At 38.0% G+C, this 17,145-nt stretch overlaps 1 protein-coding gene across 1 annotated transcript; it reads right to left on the bottom strand.

Annotated features, from left to right (window-relative positions):
- Positions 1–66: 66 nt before the first annotated feature.
- On the bottom strand, positions 67–16,884 carry LOC6580112. The gene is made up of 5 exons (XM_002005944.4): positions 15,578–16,884; positions 3,431–3,658; positions 2,965–3,309; positions 1,747–2,133; positions 67–1,682 (listed from the first exon to the last, which is right to left on the bottom strand). The coding sequence occupies exons 1-5, from the start codon at positions 16,595–16,597 to the stop codon at positions 627–629; spliced, it is 3,036 nt and encodes a 1,011-aa protein (XP_002005980.2). The 5' UTR covers positions 16,598–16,884; the 3' UTR covers positions 67–626.
- Between the last annotated feature and the right edge of the window lie 261 nt (positions 16,885–17,145).

The following is a 17,145-nucleotide window of genomic DNA, read 5'->3' on the forward strand; positions in this document are numbered from 1 at the left end:
TTATATATTAATTATTTATATATTAATAATTTAATATATATATTTTTATTCAAATATATTTGTGTATATATAAATAATTATTTTAAAACTTTTGTTTATATTATTTTACATAAATTGATATATGATTTTGAAGCCTGTTGAAAGTTAATTTCTAAACTTAGATCTATAATCCACCTATGCTATAGCTATGGCGTTGAATATGTTTAAAATTTCAGCATATATGCAGTTTGTTGGGAACGCTATAAACTAATTAAGTATGCTCGTTTAACACTTACTAATACATCAATATGAAAACAGCTGGAAGTAAATAAATAATATACATACATATATATATAGGTACTTAAATGATATAAGAAATTTGCTAACATAGCTAGCTTAAATATAATTAAAACTAAGTTGAGATCGTTTGCTTAAAAGATATACCAAAGACTAACAACTAGTAAATATGATATTTATACCATTTAAGCTAGACTTTAATCCTTAGCTTATAAGCTAGGCAGATCACTTGGTGGTATTTAGAGGATATGTTAAGTACACGCGTTCTCTACTGAGTAGTGAGTATCTCTGAGTACATGCCAAATAGAATCGACTGCCTGTAATGGCTTTGTAAATAGCTGGCAAATTGATTAGACGTTGGCTGTTGGAGAGTATTGTTGTGACTGCTCCTCGACCTCCACCGCCACCTCCTGCTCCAGCTGCTGCTCCTCCTCCTGCTGCTGCTGCTGCTGCTCTGAAGTGTGCTCACGTTTTCTGTGCCAACGCAAACTGGCGAACTGTGCAAAGCGCTTGCCACAAGCTCCACACTTGTACTTCTTCACGGCCAGATGGAGTTCGGTGTGCTTCTTGAGGTTGCCGTATGTGGTGAAGGTCTTGCCGCAGACGGTGCACAAATGCTTGCGTATATTCAGATGGGCATTCATGTGATCGGTGAAGCGATTCTTCTCATAGAAGCCCTTGTCACAGATGGGACAATGGAACGACGACTGATTCAGATGCGTGCGCCGGTGTATATCGAAGAACGACCACGTCTTAAACGACTTGCCGCACAGGTCACAGATGTAGGGCCGTTCGCCCGTGTGCGTGCGCATGTGGATGGCCACCTCAGTGGATGTGGCGAAGCGCTTATCGCACTGCTCGCAGGCGTAGGGGAAGTCCCGTCTATGGCGCCGAATGTGCACCGTCAGATTGCAGGGCATTTGGAAGCCCTTGCCGCAGAGCGTGCAAATGAAGGGCTGTGTGCCGTCATGCGCCGCCCGATGTACTTTATACTGATCGCAGGTCTTCACCAGCTCGCTGCACACGTCACAGCGAAAGGGACCCAGATTCGGTTCGAGAAACTGGCCAAGTTTCGCATGCAGCAAGGAAATGCTGCTGCAGTCCGAGGCATTTGTTAGGATCTTGCGTTTCTGCGCCGAGAAGTCCTTGCGCAACTCAAACAAAGTCTTCTCCAGCTCGGCTGTGGTGTAGGTCCTTTGAAATGTCGTATTGAGCTCCTCCAGCATCTGGCCCAGGGCGTGGGTGCGATAGGCATTTGAGCGGAAATCGGGATGATCGACATCCCAAAGGGCTGGATAGTTGCGATAGATTTCCACAAACTGCAGCTGATCCTCCTGCAGCTCGAAGCTAATGCTGCTGGCATCAATGAACTTGGTTCGACGATACGATTCGACAACTCCCTTTTTCTGCAAAAGAATCAACGTAAGTATTAGACAATGGTATTCTATTTAATCTACTCCTACTACTCACCTTGCTGATCTTATTGAAGATCTGCTCCTGAAGAATCTTCTGTAGAAACTCCAGCTCATCGTAGCACCACAGCTTGGGCAGATAGAGACCCTTATGCTTGATCACCATGCGCAGCTCCTTGCGATAGCGCGTGCGCAGCTTCTGCAACTCCTTGTAGCAGTCCTCGCCGCTCATCTCGTAGTTGAGCTCCTCCAAGACCTCCGCTGAGATCTGCCGGTATAGCTCCTTCTTGCAGCAGTTGTTATAGTCAAAGTGCTGCGGATTCCATAGACACTCCTGGCGCCTGAAGCCATCGATCAAACAGCTCAGCACCTCTCGGTATTGCGCTGACTTTGTGGTCGATTCGCTGTCCGTTTCACTGGACTTTTCACTCTCAGCTGATTCGTTCTGGGAATTAATGTGAAATTAAAGACTGTGCGTAAATATGGTTGAATAGGGAAGCATTGGACACGGTATTATTACAATATATTATAAATAAATATACTAAATAAACCAGAATAAGCATAACTGATATCTGTAAATTGAAAATTCAATGGGTTCAGATCTATGTTTTACACAGGTTAATAGCTTCCTTTCCCCTTCTCCCATAGCTGTGTAGCTGAAAATGAGAAGGGAAGCACGTTCGATTCTGGGAACTACTTTCATAATAGAACTGGATACCCATGCTCGCTTGTCAGCTCTACCGGGTAGAGAACCCAGCCTACCCTATTATTATGTATACGACTTGGGATTTATTCCTGCTTCTTCTCTCTCGTCTCAATTTCTATGAAAATGAGATAGAAAGTCAGGCAAAACTTGAAACCCAATCTTCCGGGTGGTGAACACAATTTACATTTTTCTCATGATTAGCTTGTCAGTTTCCTTTAGCTCACGCCATAGCTTAACTACCCTATTGCTAAGGCTATGAGTAGAGCTTTAGCCTCTCTCTCTCTCTCTCTCCCTCTCTCTCTCTCTCTCCCTCAAGGGAGACCTTACCTTACCAAACCTTACCTTTGGCAGTTTCAGAACTCAGTCTCATTTCATCTCCCTTGATAGCTTCTTAAGCCTGACCTTCGCCTCTCGCCTCTCTATCCTTCGTGTGAAACTAATCTTCCACTTCACTGATATCATTACCTCTCTCTCTCCCTTTCCCTCTCCCTCTCTCTCTCTCTCTTTGTTTCGTGTGAAAGCAATCTTCCCCATTTACCCATCAACCCTTTTTTTATCCCTAACCCTTACCTTTGCTTCTCGCTCGGCTCTCTTAGCTTCAATAACGCCTCGCAAGAAGTGCATCTTCTCGAAGTACCACAGACGCGACTTGTACTTGTCGCCCAACGAGTTCAGTTTGCTCAGCTCGCGCCGGTAGCGACCGCGCAGCTCCTTCAGCACGGCGAAGACCTCGGCGCCGGTTAGCGGTATCTGAAAGACGGCTTGTAGGGGCGCGGCCAATTCATTGTAGACGCTGCGCTTGGCATTGTATTTGTAGTCGGGATGCTTGGGATTCCAGAGCTTCTCGCTGCGCTCATAGGCGACCAGCAGAGAGCAGACGAACTCGCGATTGCGCTCGAGTTCGCGACGCGTGCGCTGTATGTGAGAGAGAGAGAGAGAGAGAGAGAGAGAGAGAGAGGGAAAGAGAGGGAGATAAAGAGAGAAAAAGTGAGATAAAATTGCTGTTGTTGTTGTTTTTTTTTTTTATAAGGCTCACCAGCTTCAAGTCCACGCTGCTTGCAACGCTGCTGGTGGGCGAATTGGGCGGCATTGGTGTTGGGGGCGTGGCCGGCGGAGTTAACTCGAGCACATTCTGCTCCATATGCTGGCGCTGCTGTTGTAGTTGTAATTGCAATTGCTGCAGTTGTTGTTGTTGTTGTTGCTGTTGCTCTGCAGCAGCTGTTGCAGTTTGCTTTTCCGCGTCGCGTAGCTTGCGCTGCATTGCCTGGCAAGAAGAGCAAATATTTCGCATTCGTGTAAATAAATACGTATATAGATAACTCACGGATACGCACGCATAAATAAAGTCATATGATCGTGTCTTCACTTCACGTGTTTACAACAAAACAAAGAAGAAGAACAAAAAAAGATCAAGCAAATGGGAAAGGGAAAGGGAAAGTCTCCTAGCTCCGCTCGCCCCAGTTCCGCCCTTAGCAAGTGTAAATAACAGCGGCTATTGGCCTTTTGGAGCTGAGCGCCCTCGTCGTCATCGACATGGCTTATCGCACATTGTGCACAGCTTTTTACAACTATAACAATTTGCCCCTATATATGTACATATATATTATATATCTGTATGTATATCTAAAGTTGTTTTTTGTTCGAAATATGTTTGCATTTACATTGCTTTCATTTGTTTGCATTGTCCATGGCATTTGATGAATTATTCAAGGGTATATCGCGTGTCTCATACAATGTACTTCACCTTCTTCTTGTTCTTTTCCTACTCTAAGATCAGACGCTTTATCAGCTACGTACAACAATGGAAAAATAATGTATGTCATAAAACTCTACGAAAGCAACAACGGAAACAGCGGAAATATACCGTATACCCTGTATTTTGTAGATAGATCTAGAATTTAATAATGAGAAATAAAGTAATAAGAAAAGGTAAAGAATTTATGTAAAGAAATATGTGAATATATAAAGATACTTATATCAATATACCCTACAAATTAATACCCTGTAATTTGTAGCTAAGATATAGAACAAGTATTTTATACTGAAATTACATTGAATTTATAAAAAAATACCTTTAACAATATACCCTATAAGTTACAGGGTATATTGTAGCTATGAAATTGCATTGAATTTAAGACAGCAAATCTAAAATATTCTAGCAATCAAATAAATATTTCACTTGTCGTAGAACATATCAAATTACTTCCTAGCGAAACTCGAACTTTATTTCCAGCTGCAGAATGTCAAAGCTTAGATAGAATTACATAGAACGAAGTGTAGCCACATGGGAGTCAATTTCAAGCACGACGACAGCTTTCATATTCCATAGAATCTCTGGAAAGTATCTCAAACTCAGAATTATCTGCACATTAAAAACCTATAAATTTGCATGCAGTAATATCCGGATCCAACTGGTTATAATTAATGTGAGCCTAGGTTTGTTAAGCACTGTTTTTTTTTTTGAAAGGGTATATTGGTTTGTTGGACAATGAATGCGATTTTGATACTGTGCAGTATTTAAGTCTTTGGTATATAAAATATATAATAATAATTGTAGATCTATGCCTGTCGTGTATATATGATAATGATATCTAAGCTATATTATTAATGAAAATTATTCTTTAGGATATCATATGCTACATCCATAATAGAAAAGCTGATTCTCAATTATTTAAAGCGAAATGCAGATATAATTGGCTCTAGTACTCTTAGCTAGAGATTTACTTGTACCAACTTTTCAAAAGTATATCTAAGACAACGTGAACAGAGTATCAATTATTCCATCAGTACACTTTTGAGGAGAACTGTTTTCTGTTTCATTTGGCGCATTGGCTCATAATCGCAAAATGGAAAATGGAAGTTGCCGCCTGATTGTCGTGAATTAAAAGTGCGACAAGTGCTGCAATTGTTGACCCGCTTTTATGGGCATTTTGTTTTCTTGATTCTTCAGTCGATTCGTTCGATTTTCAATAACTGTTGCTGGCCCATGCAGCGAATCAATAAATATAACTGATTGCAGTTAAGGAACAATTGTGTGTGAAGCCAATTGGGAGAGTCTGGAAGAGGCAATCGAACTCACTTTACTTTTTCACATTTCGATTGAGAGTCAAATGGCGATAATATGGATAATACTCTACAATTTCTAATGCACAATCTGAATACCTTGCTAATACTAAGCCCGCTGTGCAGTGAAACCTATCGACTGCCAAAAGCAAATCCTGACCTTTTCAATATTAATCAATGGTATTTCGCTGCTTGTTAATTGAACAAGTGAAGCATTGCGGACCTTGGCCCCAATTGAAAGCGAAAAGAGGAAATCAAAGAACGGCCAACAGACAGCTCGAGCTGAAGCACAAACTTGAAAAAAAAAAAAAAAAACACCCCATAGCAGACGCAACACAAACCCCAACCCAGAACTACCCAAAAGTGAACTCGATTTTGCAGTAAATAAAGCAGAAAAACATTTACCATTCGCCGTAGTTGTTGTTGTTCTTGTTGCTGTCCGCCCTAAAGGTATGTGGCTGGCACGTTGTCTGCCAGGTAGCAGGGGGAAGCATATATGTGGCGAGTGCAGGACTAGCATATACCCTATGGCTAGCTTAACTTTGATTGATTTCTCTAACTATAAAAAGAGCTATCTAAAGAGTTCTAAAAATAACTTTGATGCATTGTTATTAATTTATATAATTTTCCCTATTTCATTTTCTTCCTTCTCGAAAACTTGGACGAATTTTGCATTGGTATTTTTTTTTTACTCATTCACGAAAGTGAATTTTATATCAATTTTAATTATTAGTTTTATAGAGTACTGGAACAGAAGTGCTTAATTATTTTGATTTATTTTCTATTTATATTTTTACCAGTACTGCTTTGTAGTTGTAAAACTCTCTTGAAACCCTTGGGATATGCATTTGTTAACGTTTTCAGATAGATGTCCAGATAAGGATAGAGGTATAAATAGCCAAATGGATGCACGGCTAGACGGATGGACAGCCAGAAGAACCGTCTATAGATACTCAGTTAATGATCAAGAATATGTTTAAGAATGCTATTTGAAGGCCTCTGTAGCTTTTCAAGGTTTATAGAGTGATGGCCTTTTAGGTATGATCTCTAGATATTCTATTTTTCTAGCTGAACGCCTTTAGAAATGTGTGTAGATGCAAGGCAGGCAGACAGAGATAGACTACACACTGACTCATACTGTCTAGATCAGCCATGCCATCCTTGATCTGTTAAGCACATATGCCCACTTTGCACACTCTCAAAGCTTGCAGGGTATAGCAATTGCGAGTACTAAGGGTGGGGTCCACCTGGGCTCTGTTGCATGCAACATACAGCCAGTCTATATGTCCCTGTGCATGTGTATAGCTATATAGTATATATGTAAATGTATCTATATATATCCAGGGTATCTAGGGTAGCTTCAGCAAATGGTTTAGCAGCTGTTTCCGTAGATTTCTGCAGCGAAGGCGCGCAATTTATAGAGCGTGCCAAAACAATGCCAGCTAAATATGAGGAATATACAAAATAAAAACTACAAATAAATAAAATATAACACTCGGGCGATGACGTTCGAGCGACGTTGGAGCACTTAGGGATTGGGTTTGTTTGGCTCGGTGCGGCCTGTCAAATTGGGTGTGGCAGCAGTGGCATGGCGTGGTGGCACAAAGGGGGCTTGACCACTGTCCTCTATTGATGGGGCGTCTGCGTCATGGACGCCGTCTGTGTTTACTGAACACGCAATTGAAATAATTGATCCAGTTAACAAAATTGCATAAAAATTCAATAAAAAGGCAGCCACAACAACAACAACAACAACAACAATAATGGGGAGACTCGGAACAAATTGAAACCTGATCGCAGAACCATTTATCGAGTTTATTTACATATACAATAAACACATACATATGTGTGTGTCTGTATGTGTGTGTGCGTGTGTGTATTTTTTTTCTCTAATGCAAAGGGGTCGAAAATTCATTAGAAATCTAAAGAGCGAAAAAGAATTTGTAGAGGAATGATGGCTCATAAAAAATGCATAAAACTAAAGACTTTATGAAATTTAAGTATCTGAGTCTGAAATTAGAGTTAAACAATTGTCGAGGCGTTTGACAGCTAAAGCACAGAATGGGCTCGTCTAGAACTTTCAGACTGATAGACTGATTAATTGGTTGACTAAATAATGAAGTAAATGTTATTAAATGATGTAAGATAGATTTATATTATGACTCTGAATATGGACAGAGCATATTAATCAATTATTTTAATGAATGATTTATTTATGGAACATTAAAGATTTTTGTGGAATTTTTAAACCCAAACTTGTGGTATATTGATTGATTGACTGATTGATTAGAAAAGACTCAACAGAAGCTGGAATTATTTAGACAGCACAGATTTACTGGTTCTAAAATAACGGATTGATAGACTATTTGATTGACTGATTCAATAGCTAACTAAGACTATTTCAATAACTAGAATGTTGGGCGACCTATTAGCTGCCTGGTTAACTGCATAATTAATATAATATATAAATTATTACAATATAAATGAAACAAATTAAATTCAACTATTTGCCAATCATCATATATCAATCAATATATAATATTGTAACAATCATAATATATAATAATATTGTATATTATTTTAAATACTCTAGGAAGAACCTGAACGAATCCTCTATAAAATTATGAATAGAGTAGAAATTGTTGACAATTCGATCAGTTAGCCAAGTTATGTAATGTGTTTGTCATTCAGAATGTTTGCTGATAAGCGTCATCCATATCAATATCATGCAGTCCGAATAGACTGCAGACGCAGACGCAGAGCAGCGGAGCTGCGTCATCAGCCTCGAGATGTATTGTTATAATTTGTGTGTATTTGGCGCTGTTAACAGTGGATGTGGCCATATGATGGAGCCCTGTTTGATGTTTTCGATGTCGCTGCTCAATTAAAAATGATTGTTTATTGCATTTGCCACTGGAGCAGGCGACGGCACAGATGACACAAAATATGCGGGTAACGCAATCAATTCCTTTGATGATGATGGCGATGGCGTTGGCGTTGGCGATGGCGATGTCCAGCCAGCTGTTGTTCCACAAATTAATCAAATGGCATTTATCAACCGCAGCGTCAATTGTTGATTATCATCGGCAGGCAAAGCCGAGATGGGCGTGGCAATTAGAGGGCGTTCGCTAAACGAAATCCATGAAAATTAGCTGTGGGCGGAATTCTAATGGGTGTTGGCTCTGGGCTCTGGGCCCTCGACTCTCGGTCTGTTGGCCATCGTTAAGCGGCATTGCCTTTGTGCCGTTACAAGCCAAAAGCAAATAAAAGATTCATGCTAATGCCATTAAAACACATTTAATACCCTTATAAAACATTTGGCCTGGAAAACGGCTTCAAAACGCTGTCAGCCCGTCGACAAATTGCATTAAATATTGTTGCAACTTTTCGCATTTGTTTATTTACTTTAAAGCTGAGTGTTTACCGCGATTTGATTGATTAAAGCCTGCAATCGGGGTGGGCTTCCGTTGGGGCTTTTCTAATCAATAAGGCATATCTGGAACTACTCCACTTGCCACACGGCCACTCGCAGGCCAAAGAAAAGACCCGTTTCACCTGCCGCTGCCACTGCCAGCAGCACTCGCACGGCAGCTCGTGGCGCTTATTTGTATGCTACATAAACCAAATGAGCTCCAAGTGCCATAAAAGAGGAACAGTTTAATATGTTCGTATGATAATCGCTACGAAACAGCCGGGCCAAAAGGCCACATAACATGCAAGAGCCACAACCTAGTTGCACACTCACTGATGGACCACTGGATACCCTATGATTGTAGAAGAGTATGAGATGAATACTTCACCCTATCCTATTGCACCTATTGCAAGAAAGTGATAAACCAAGAAACGAATGGAAATATTACAAAGCTTCTGCAAGATTCAAAGCAATGCTGAGCAGTTGATAGACTGATGAATACTCTAGAAATATGATGAAAAAAGATAGTATTGTAAAAGAATAGACCAAATATCGCAGATGGGCCAATGGATAGCCAAAGATAATAGAAGATATGAACAGATCATTTAATTATATATCGAAATATCTAAGTATCTAAGTATCTAAGTATCTAAGTATCTATGTATCATGTATCATGTATCTATGTAGCTATGTATCTATGTATCTATGTATCTATGTATCTATGTATCTTTGTATCTATGTATCTATGTATCTATGTATCTATGTATCTATGTATCTATGTATCTTTGTATCTATGTATCTATGTATCTATGTATCTATGTATCTATGTATCTATGTATCTATGTATCTATGTATCTATGTATCTATGTATCTATGTATTTATGTATCTATGCATCTATGTATCTAAATATTTGTGTATCTAAGAGATACTTAGATAACTATCTCAATATCTATGTACCTATGTATCTATGTATCTAGTATCCACCTTCTCTCATCTATCTAATATCCACGTCTCTCTCACTCCCTCTCTCTTCCTTCAACAATCATTCTCCCCCCAGCAATGTTTCAGCCACTCACGTGCTATCGATATCTGTATTACTCAATTGTTTATTATCATAGCCTATCTACAAATTATTATAGAGTATATACACCTATATATACACTGAGAGAGCCCCTACATAGCAGTCGTAAAAGGTAAAGCTAAGCATTTGTGACGTAATCGCAGCTAAAAGTGTTGCGAGACACGTGTACACAAAGAACACATTGTCTATCGATCCGGGCACTACTCGAAATGCTGAAATCACATAGATAATGCTCCAAGTACTCGATGCAATCAATTTTTGCACCTAATGCGGTGATATTAACTTATTTGGTTCACGGTTCACAAAGAACGAAAAACTAAAAACTAAAAGCAAATAAATTTCATCAGTCAGTCACAAGGCAGGTAGTAATTTAATTAGACTGATTATAAAGCTGAGACGATAAATCAACTGATCGATCAGTGCAGCCAGACCTGGGACAGGTGTTTTGTGTGCGTGGGTGAAATCGGACAAAACCCAACTGCGGCTATCTATAAAGCGCTGGGAAAACAAGTTAAAGTCGCAGCATTAAAAATATGCTAAATGAATAATTTTGGTGGTACATGTTAATTATTTAATAAGCGTAGCTGATAATAATAAAAACAAAAAGTGTAAAAGGGAGAGAGAGAGAGAGAGAGGCAGATCGATCATAAAAGACAAGACAGAATTTAGCGTAGTTTTTATAAGAAGACAAATGATCGAGTCCTTGAAACTTATTAATCACATAAATGTACAAATAAAAATATACATATATATATATATTTGTTCTTTTTTCTTTTTGGAGCATAAAAAACACCTGTTTACTTAGGCTTTTAGCTATAATCTTAGTTTAAGGCAATCGTAAATTAGCCAGAGATTATCTGTAATTCGCAATTTTATCAAGTGAAGTATGAGGAATTATCAATTCGTGACAAAGTCAAAAAAAAAAAAAACTCCATTGGGCTGATGATATGAAATAATTCTCTGTGCTTATTTAGGCTAACAATTTCGCAAATAATCTTTTGCATATTAATTACATTACATCAGTGAATCGCATGAAATAGTTTTTCTTTTAAAATTTTCCATTAATTGAAGGATACTTAAAATACAGAACTGGAATTTCATAATCTACTAGAATCGCTCATATATTATACATTTTATGCTAAGCTTGAATGAAACTTAAGCTATGGCTGGAATTTCATAAAATTCACAAGTTACTAGACATATCAATCTATTAGGTCTGCACTTAAATTTTTTTTTATTTTTATAATAATTATAAGAATTTTTCTTTCATTTAAGAATAAACTATGTTCATAATAGAACTGGAATTTATAAACAGTCTTTTGCAGTTACATGAATTACTTCATCGCATAAAATAGTTTAATATTATATCTTATTACTAAGATTGAATGTCACTTAAGTTACAGAGCTTGGGTATCAGAAGATCTACAAGTTATAGAGATATATGACTCATTTTGATCGGGTTTCAATCAAGTTTTTTCATTAAATATTTTCAGTTACTTTTGAGCAGATCCCGATCTTAATAATTTATAACGGCTCTTGTGCTAATGTACACATATATAGTCTGTAATATTATGATTTCCACACTTCAGGCGAGTTTAATGATTTATGCGCTCCAATCGAGAAACATTGCGATAGGTGTTTCTTTTGCTTTTGTTTTTTATGACAAGTGCTCTAAAAATACCAATTTACCGGTGTTTAAATGTACATTAAAAGCTGCTTAGGCCAATGGGAGAGCTGTGTGGAATACACACGTTCGTTCACCTTATCTATTGAGCCGTTTCAATAGCGACGAAAAAAAAAAATTGAATTGAAATTGTTTTATTGCCCACAGGCTGAGCTGATATCGACGACGCGTCGTCGTTGTCGTCGTCGATGAGTAAGAGATTCTCTTGCGGGATTGAAATAGAGTCGTATGTTCCTATACTATATTCCAATATGATCTATAGAATTGCAATGGATTTTAATCTCAAGTGGCAAGAGTTGTACTTTCTTATAGATAATTAATGGAAAATTTTTAAAGTTCTATTTATGTTATTTAATAAAAAAAGAAATAATTCATAGATAGATCTAGGTTAACCCAAATAAATGAAAAGTGAAATACTTCAATTGAATTATGACGTGTTTATCAGCCATTTAGCTCCACTGTGCGTACCCCTAATAGCATATATGTATGTATGTATATATACATATATAGAGAATGTCTGCCTAATCGAAGCATAGATAATTTGCTTCGTTGTTTACTTTCCCGGTTTATAGATAATAGTAACGTCAACGTTAACAGGCAAATGTGCCCCCAGACTTATTGATAAAAAAAAAAGCAACTAAAACAAAAAAACAACTAAAATACGCTATCGACTGCCTAATACTCGTTCAAGATGTAAAAATCTATATGAATTTTTGTCTTAATATGAAAAAGATTTGCTAACAGCATTAAACAACATCGAAAATGTTACAGCTTTAACTGTAAAACTGAGAAAGATTCGGCTCCCAAATAATAGGCACTATGCGATGTTACTTCAGGTTTTGGTATATACAAATATATATAAAGAGCCTATGATGTACATTATTAAATTTAAAATGTCTGTTAATGAGTTTATTGTTTATCAATAGTATAACCCAATATACTCTCTTTTCACATCATGGACGAGTATTCGTAAAAAAAAAAATAAAAGAGCTTGCCTCCGTTAGCTATGGAGTGGCTATTACTCGTAATTGTATAGAAACTTCTATGAGTAGACCCGTCTGGGGTTGGGGGCAAAAACAACAATTGTTTTCCATGAGTTCTATGTAGTCTGATATCGAAAGCAGGGTTAAGGCGGGGGGTTAAGCGATAGAGTAGCCTAGACTCAATGTAGTATAAATAGAGCAAAAATCTTTCAATGAAAATTACGACCAAATTCGTTATTGTGAAATATCTATTATTAGGTAAATAACAGTGATTTATGCATAAATATTTTATATAAAATATATATGTATATATATATATATATATATTTATTTTTTTTTTCAGAATTTTATAAGCCACCCTCGCACCGTACATGCAATTTTTCAGGCCACAACAATTTAATATTTATATTGACGCATTTTCATTTTCCCAAAATGCAAATTTTTAATATTTTTCTTCACTCCTTAGTGTATATAAAATATACATGTATGTATAAATATATATATATATATATATATATATATATATATTCAGGCCCCACAGATTTACCAACATTCATACTCATCAAAAAAGGGTAAAAGCTCAAAAACTTATTTAATTTAAGCAAATTATTTAAGTTTTAATCTCTTGGTTTTATGTTCGCTAAAGTAGTAAAAAGAGGGTATGTTGAATTTTGGAAAATGTTAGCGAAGCTCATGTGTATTTACATATTCTAAAATGCTCCAGCTTTTGGGAAACGCCCATTAAAGGCACTATGAAAATTAAAGTCTTGGAGTGTGAAATATATGAATGTGTATAAATAAATTATCAGCTTTGTAAGAGGTGTGTTCAACAGGTTTACAGCTAGAAATCTGGAGTCAATAATTAGCCCTTCAACAGTTACACCCACACCAAGTTTATTATATAATAATAAACACACCCTGTGGAAATTTTGTAAACCAATTTGATGAATATTGTATCTTGAAAGAGTATTTTGCAGTCTGTTCCGCCCGATTGCAACATGCCATGGCTGTCCATGGGCAAAAAATACTCACAATATATTTATATGTATATATCAATGCACTGATATGTTCTACAATTTTTATATTTATAAGATGACCAAATTTGGAAAGAAAATAAGTAAAAAGCTTTACTGCAAATGCTGTGCCAAATATAGATTGTGGAAATTGAAATTGAAACGAAAATCGAGGGTATATTTTAATAACTTTTGGCTGGCTGCCGATTCCGAAATTGTGAACGTGTATTATACCGTCAGTAGCTGCCGATGGGCATGTTCTTGTTGTATTTATTTAATTTTCTTTTTTAAAATAAATATATAGTATAGAGGAACAGGAAAGATAAATATATATTTTAAGTTATATAAAAAACATATATAATAGCTCACAAATCTAAGTTTCCTGTGCTTAAGTGCTCTGAGATAGTTGGGATCATAGCAACAAATGTCTAGAGCATAGATCAATTTCGTTCGTCATCCGGTTCAAAAATATACATACTTATGTATATAGTTTTTTTCTTGGATTTATCACGCCTCTTTCTGCTTAGTTATATAACCATTAGAGAATCTGTACTTCCATTTTCAATGGGTATTCTAAAGAAGTCATGCATATGTATGTATATATACATATACATCCACATGTACACTATATTATAATATAATAGATACATAAACATTTAAATCTTATTAAAGTCTTCACTCTTCTAAATAGTTTTTTTTTTTATTTGTGACATCTTTTCAAACTACTTTTTTTTATTTAAATTGTTTAGAGCTAGTTGAAATGTTTATTTTATTTCTATTTCACTTTTTTGTTGTATGTTTGACAAAATCAGCGCAAAACAAAAAGCCGAAAGCAAAAAAAAAAGAAAATAAATAAATAAATAAATATAAACAGAAGTAGTTTTGTTTTTGTTTCCATTTCTTTTTTGTTCTAGCACATTAATCGAAGGCTTTTTTCCACGCCTCGGCTGTATTTATTTTGTGAGCACATAAATTTATTATGTTGTTGTTGCTAGAAATCAGTTGTTTGTTTTTTCTTTTTTTTTTTTTTTTTGCTGTCTAGCTTTTGTCGTAGTATTTTTTGGCGTCATTATATAGTATTTCCACAAAAAAAATCAGAGTTTTTTTGACGAAACCAAAACAAGTGAAAATGGAAAAAAAAAAAACACGTCGCACGCTGTCCGCGAGTAAAAATAGCGAATACTCTCGCTGCTGAAGCTGCTGAAGTGCGTCTGACTACGCCCCTGTCGCCACGCCTGGTCGAAACAGCTCCCAAGGCTGAATATCGGGATAAACGAGGACGTAAACAAAATGTAATGAATGGCCAATGACTGCAACGCGACTGCTGAGATACCCTGCTTTGTTATGCACAGTTTGCAGGCATCCTCAATGCCAACGAGAAAAAAAAAAACTTTCCGTAGCTAAATTCTATTTTTGATTTCTGAATTCTCTGGCTGGCTGGAACTTGACTATATTATACTCTATATAGGCAGATATGGCATATAAGTTAATAAAAATATATTAATTAGCATGTATATATACAATAGAATTCCACATTCACCACTAATTTATTTAATATTTCATGAAATCTAAATAAAATCAACATAAAAAGCTAGCTCACAGTTCAAGTGATTATTAAACAGTGCATGCCCTATTTGTTGCATGGACATAGGGTATGCTATAAATGCGACACAGTTTTTCGTATTTTGTGGCTGCTGCTGCTGCTGCTGCTGACATTGCCGTTGCCGCAGCCGCTAATGCGCCGTTATTTTGAAGGTCGAGCAGCCGCTGTCGAACCTATTTGCTAAGGGCCAGAACAACGGAAACCCCTTTTCTTTGCTGTTGTTCTTTTCACAACAACAAGGAAAACAACGGCAGCCAAATGACCGCAGGGCCAGGGAATAGAGCGGGCTGAATAAAGGGGGAGGCGGGCGCTGTGTGCGAACAAGAATCAACGATTAACTTACCACGCGCCGTGTCTCATAACGGGGATGGGCGACTACACTGACAGCGCCACTGGACTCCGCCGCCTCGTATGTATTCGTATTGGTGTTCGCTTGTGTCTGTGTGTGGGTGTGTGTGTTTGCATGTGCATGCGCGTGTGCCAGTGCCTGTGCCTGTGCGTGTGTCTGCGCTAGTGCCTGTGTGTGGGTATTGTTATGGGTGTGTGTGTGTGTGTGCGCGACTGCTGAGGAACAGACCTCATGAAATATTTCAAATGGATCTATCGAGTGCAGTCGCGCGTTCTGCTCGCAGCGCGAAATGTCAGCCGATGGCGGAGGCGAGGGTGGCAATGGATTTTCCATAACATAAACGAAGTCCATTTCGGCAGGTGTTGCTGCTGCTGCTGCTGTTGTTGTTGTAGTTGCTAGTGCAGTTGTTGCTGCTGCTGTTGCCGTGCTGTTTAGTTGCAATAGCGCAGCATTGTTGTTGCTCGTCTTTGGCAGCGCCGATGTTTGTACAATGCTAGCGAGGTCTAGGCCCATGTCCATGTCTGGCAGCCCCATTGAAGCCTGCGCCTCATTCCAATTGGGCGGGTTCTTTGTGCGTTTTGTTGGGGCCACTGGAGTAGGTGTTGCATTGAGCACAGTTGTTGTTGTTGTTGTTGTTGTTGGTGTTGCCGCTGCCGCTGCTGCTGTTCCTGTTATTGTTGGCTCACCTTCGAGATGCATATCCATTATCATTAAATTGAAATCGGTCTGCGTTGTTTGTTCAGTTTTCGCATCGGCGCCCTCGTAGCGCCGGCGCAGTTCCTGCATGTGATGGCCGCGTATGTGATCTATGAAAACCGAAAATTGTAGACAAATGGCCGGGCAGAAGGCGCAATTGAAACCGAAACATTGTACGTCCGGCGATGTGGTTATCTCTCCGCACTTGTGAAAGTATGCGTAATCCTCGAGCTGCCAGTGGAACGATTGCGGCGCCAACGGTTCAGCCTCAACGGCCGGCTGTAGCGATAATATTGTGTTTGTGATTTCGACGGCCATCTCCTCACATCAATTAATTAATATTTGTATTAATTGTTTGGCCACACACCACGCAGCACGCAGCAAGCCCCACGCAACACACTCCTTAAACGTCTCCTAATCACAATATTCCCTATTTTATTTATTTATTATTTTTATTGCTCGGCGGCGCGCGCCCACACGACAAACGCGAAACAATCCAAAAAGGTGAGCGCGGACAAGTGTGAAAGTGATGCGGCAACCGCTTATTAGGAATGCGTTCGTTGCAAACAGCCGGCAAACGAAAACTGTTGTTGTGCTCGTCTGTTCTCTTCTCTTATAAGAATGCCGAACGGCATGTACCCATACACTAACAAGGTGACTCACTGCGCAGTTCCGTTACTTTGGCGCTCTCTGAGCGCGAGAACATTATCATAGCGTATGTGTGTGACGTCAGTTCGTTGATTAAAAGATTTTATTATTTGATTTATTCCATTTTTTTAATAAAACTTTATACAAATAATAAAGACTAATTTTTATTTTATTTTTAACAAAAATAATTTGGTATAAGTATTTAATTGAAAAATTAT

The sequence above is a fragment of the Drosophila mojavensis genome, unplaced genomic scaffold (assembly GCF_018153725.1).
Source record: "Drosophila mojavensis isolate 15081-1352.22 unplaced genomic scaffold, ASM1815372v1 contig_80, whole genome shotgun sequence".
Lineage (NCBI taxonomy): Eukaryota > Metazoa > Arthropoda > Insecta > Diptera > Drosophilidae > Drosophila > Drosophila mojavensis.

What these genes read in the sequence shown, in the direction of transcription:
- LOC6580112 (XM_002005944.4), bottom strand. Translation starts at nt 16,597, where the DNA reads ATGGCCGTCGAAATCACAAACACAATATTATCGCTACAGCCGGCCGTT. An exon ending in GTTATGAGACACGGCGCGTG is followed by an intron (nt 3,659 to 15,577) that starts GTAAGTTAATCG and finishes TCTTCTTGCCAG; the next exon opens with GCAATGCAGCGCAAGCTACG. An exon ending in GCAGCGTGGACTTGAAGCTG is followed by an intron (nt 3,310 to 3,430) that starts GTGAGCCTTATA and finishes TCTCACATACAG; the next exon opens with CGCACGCGTCGCGAACTCGA.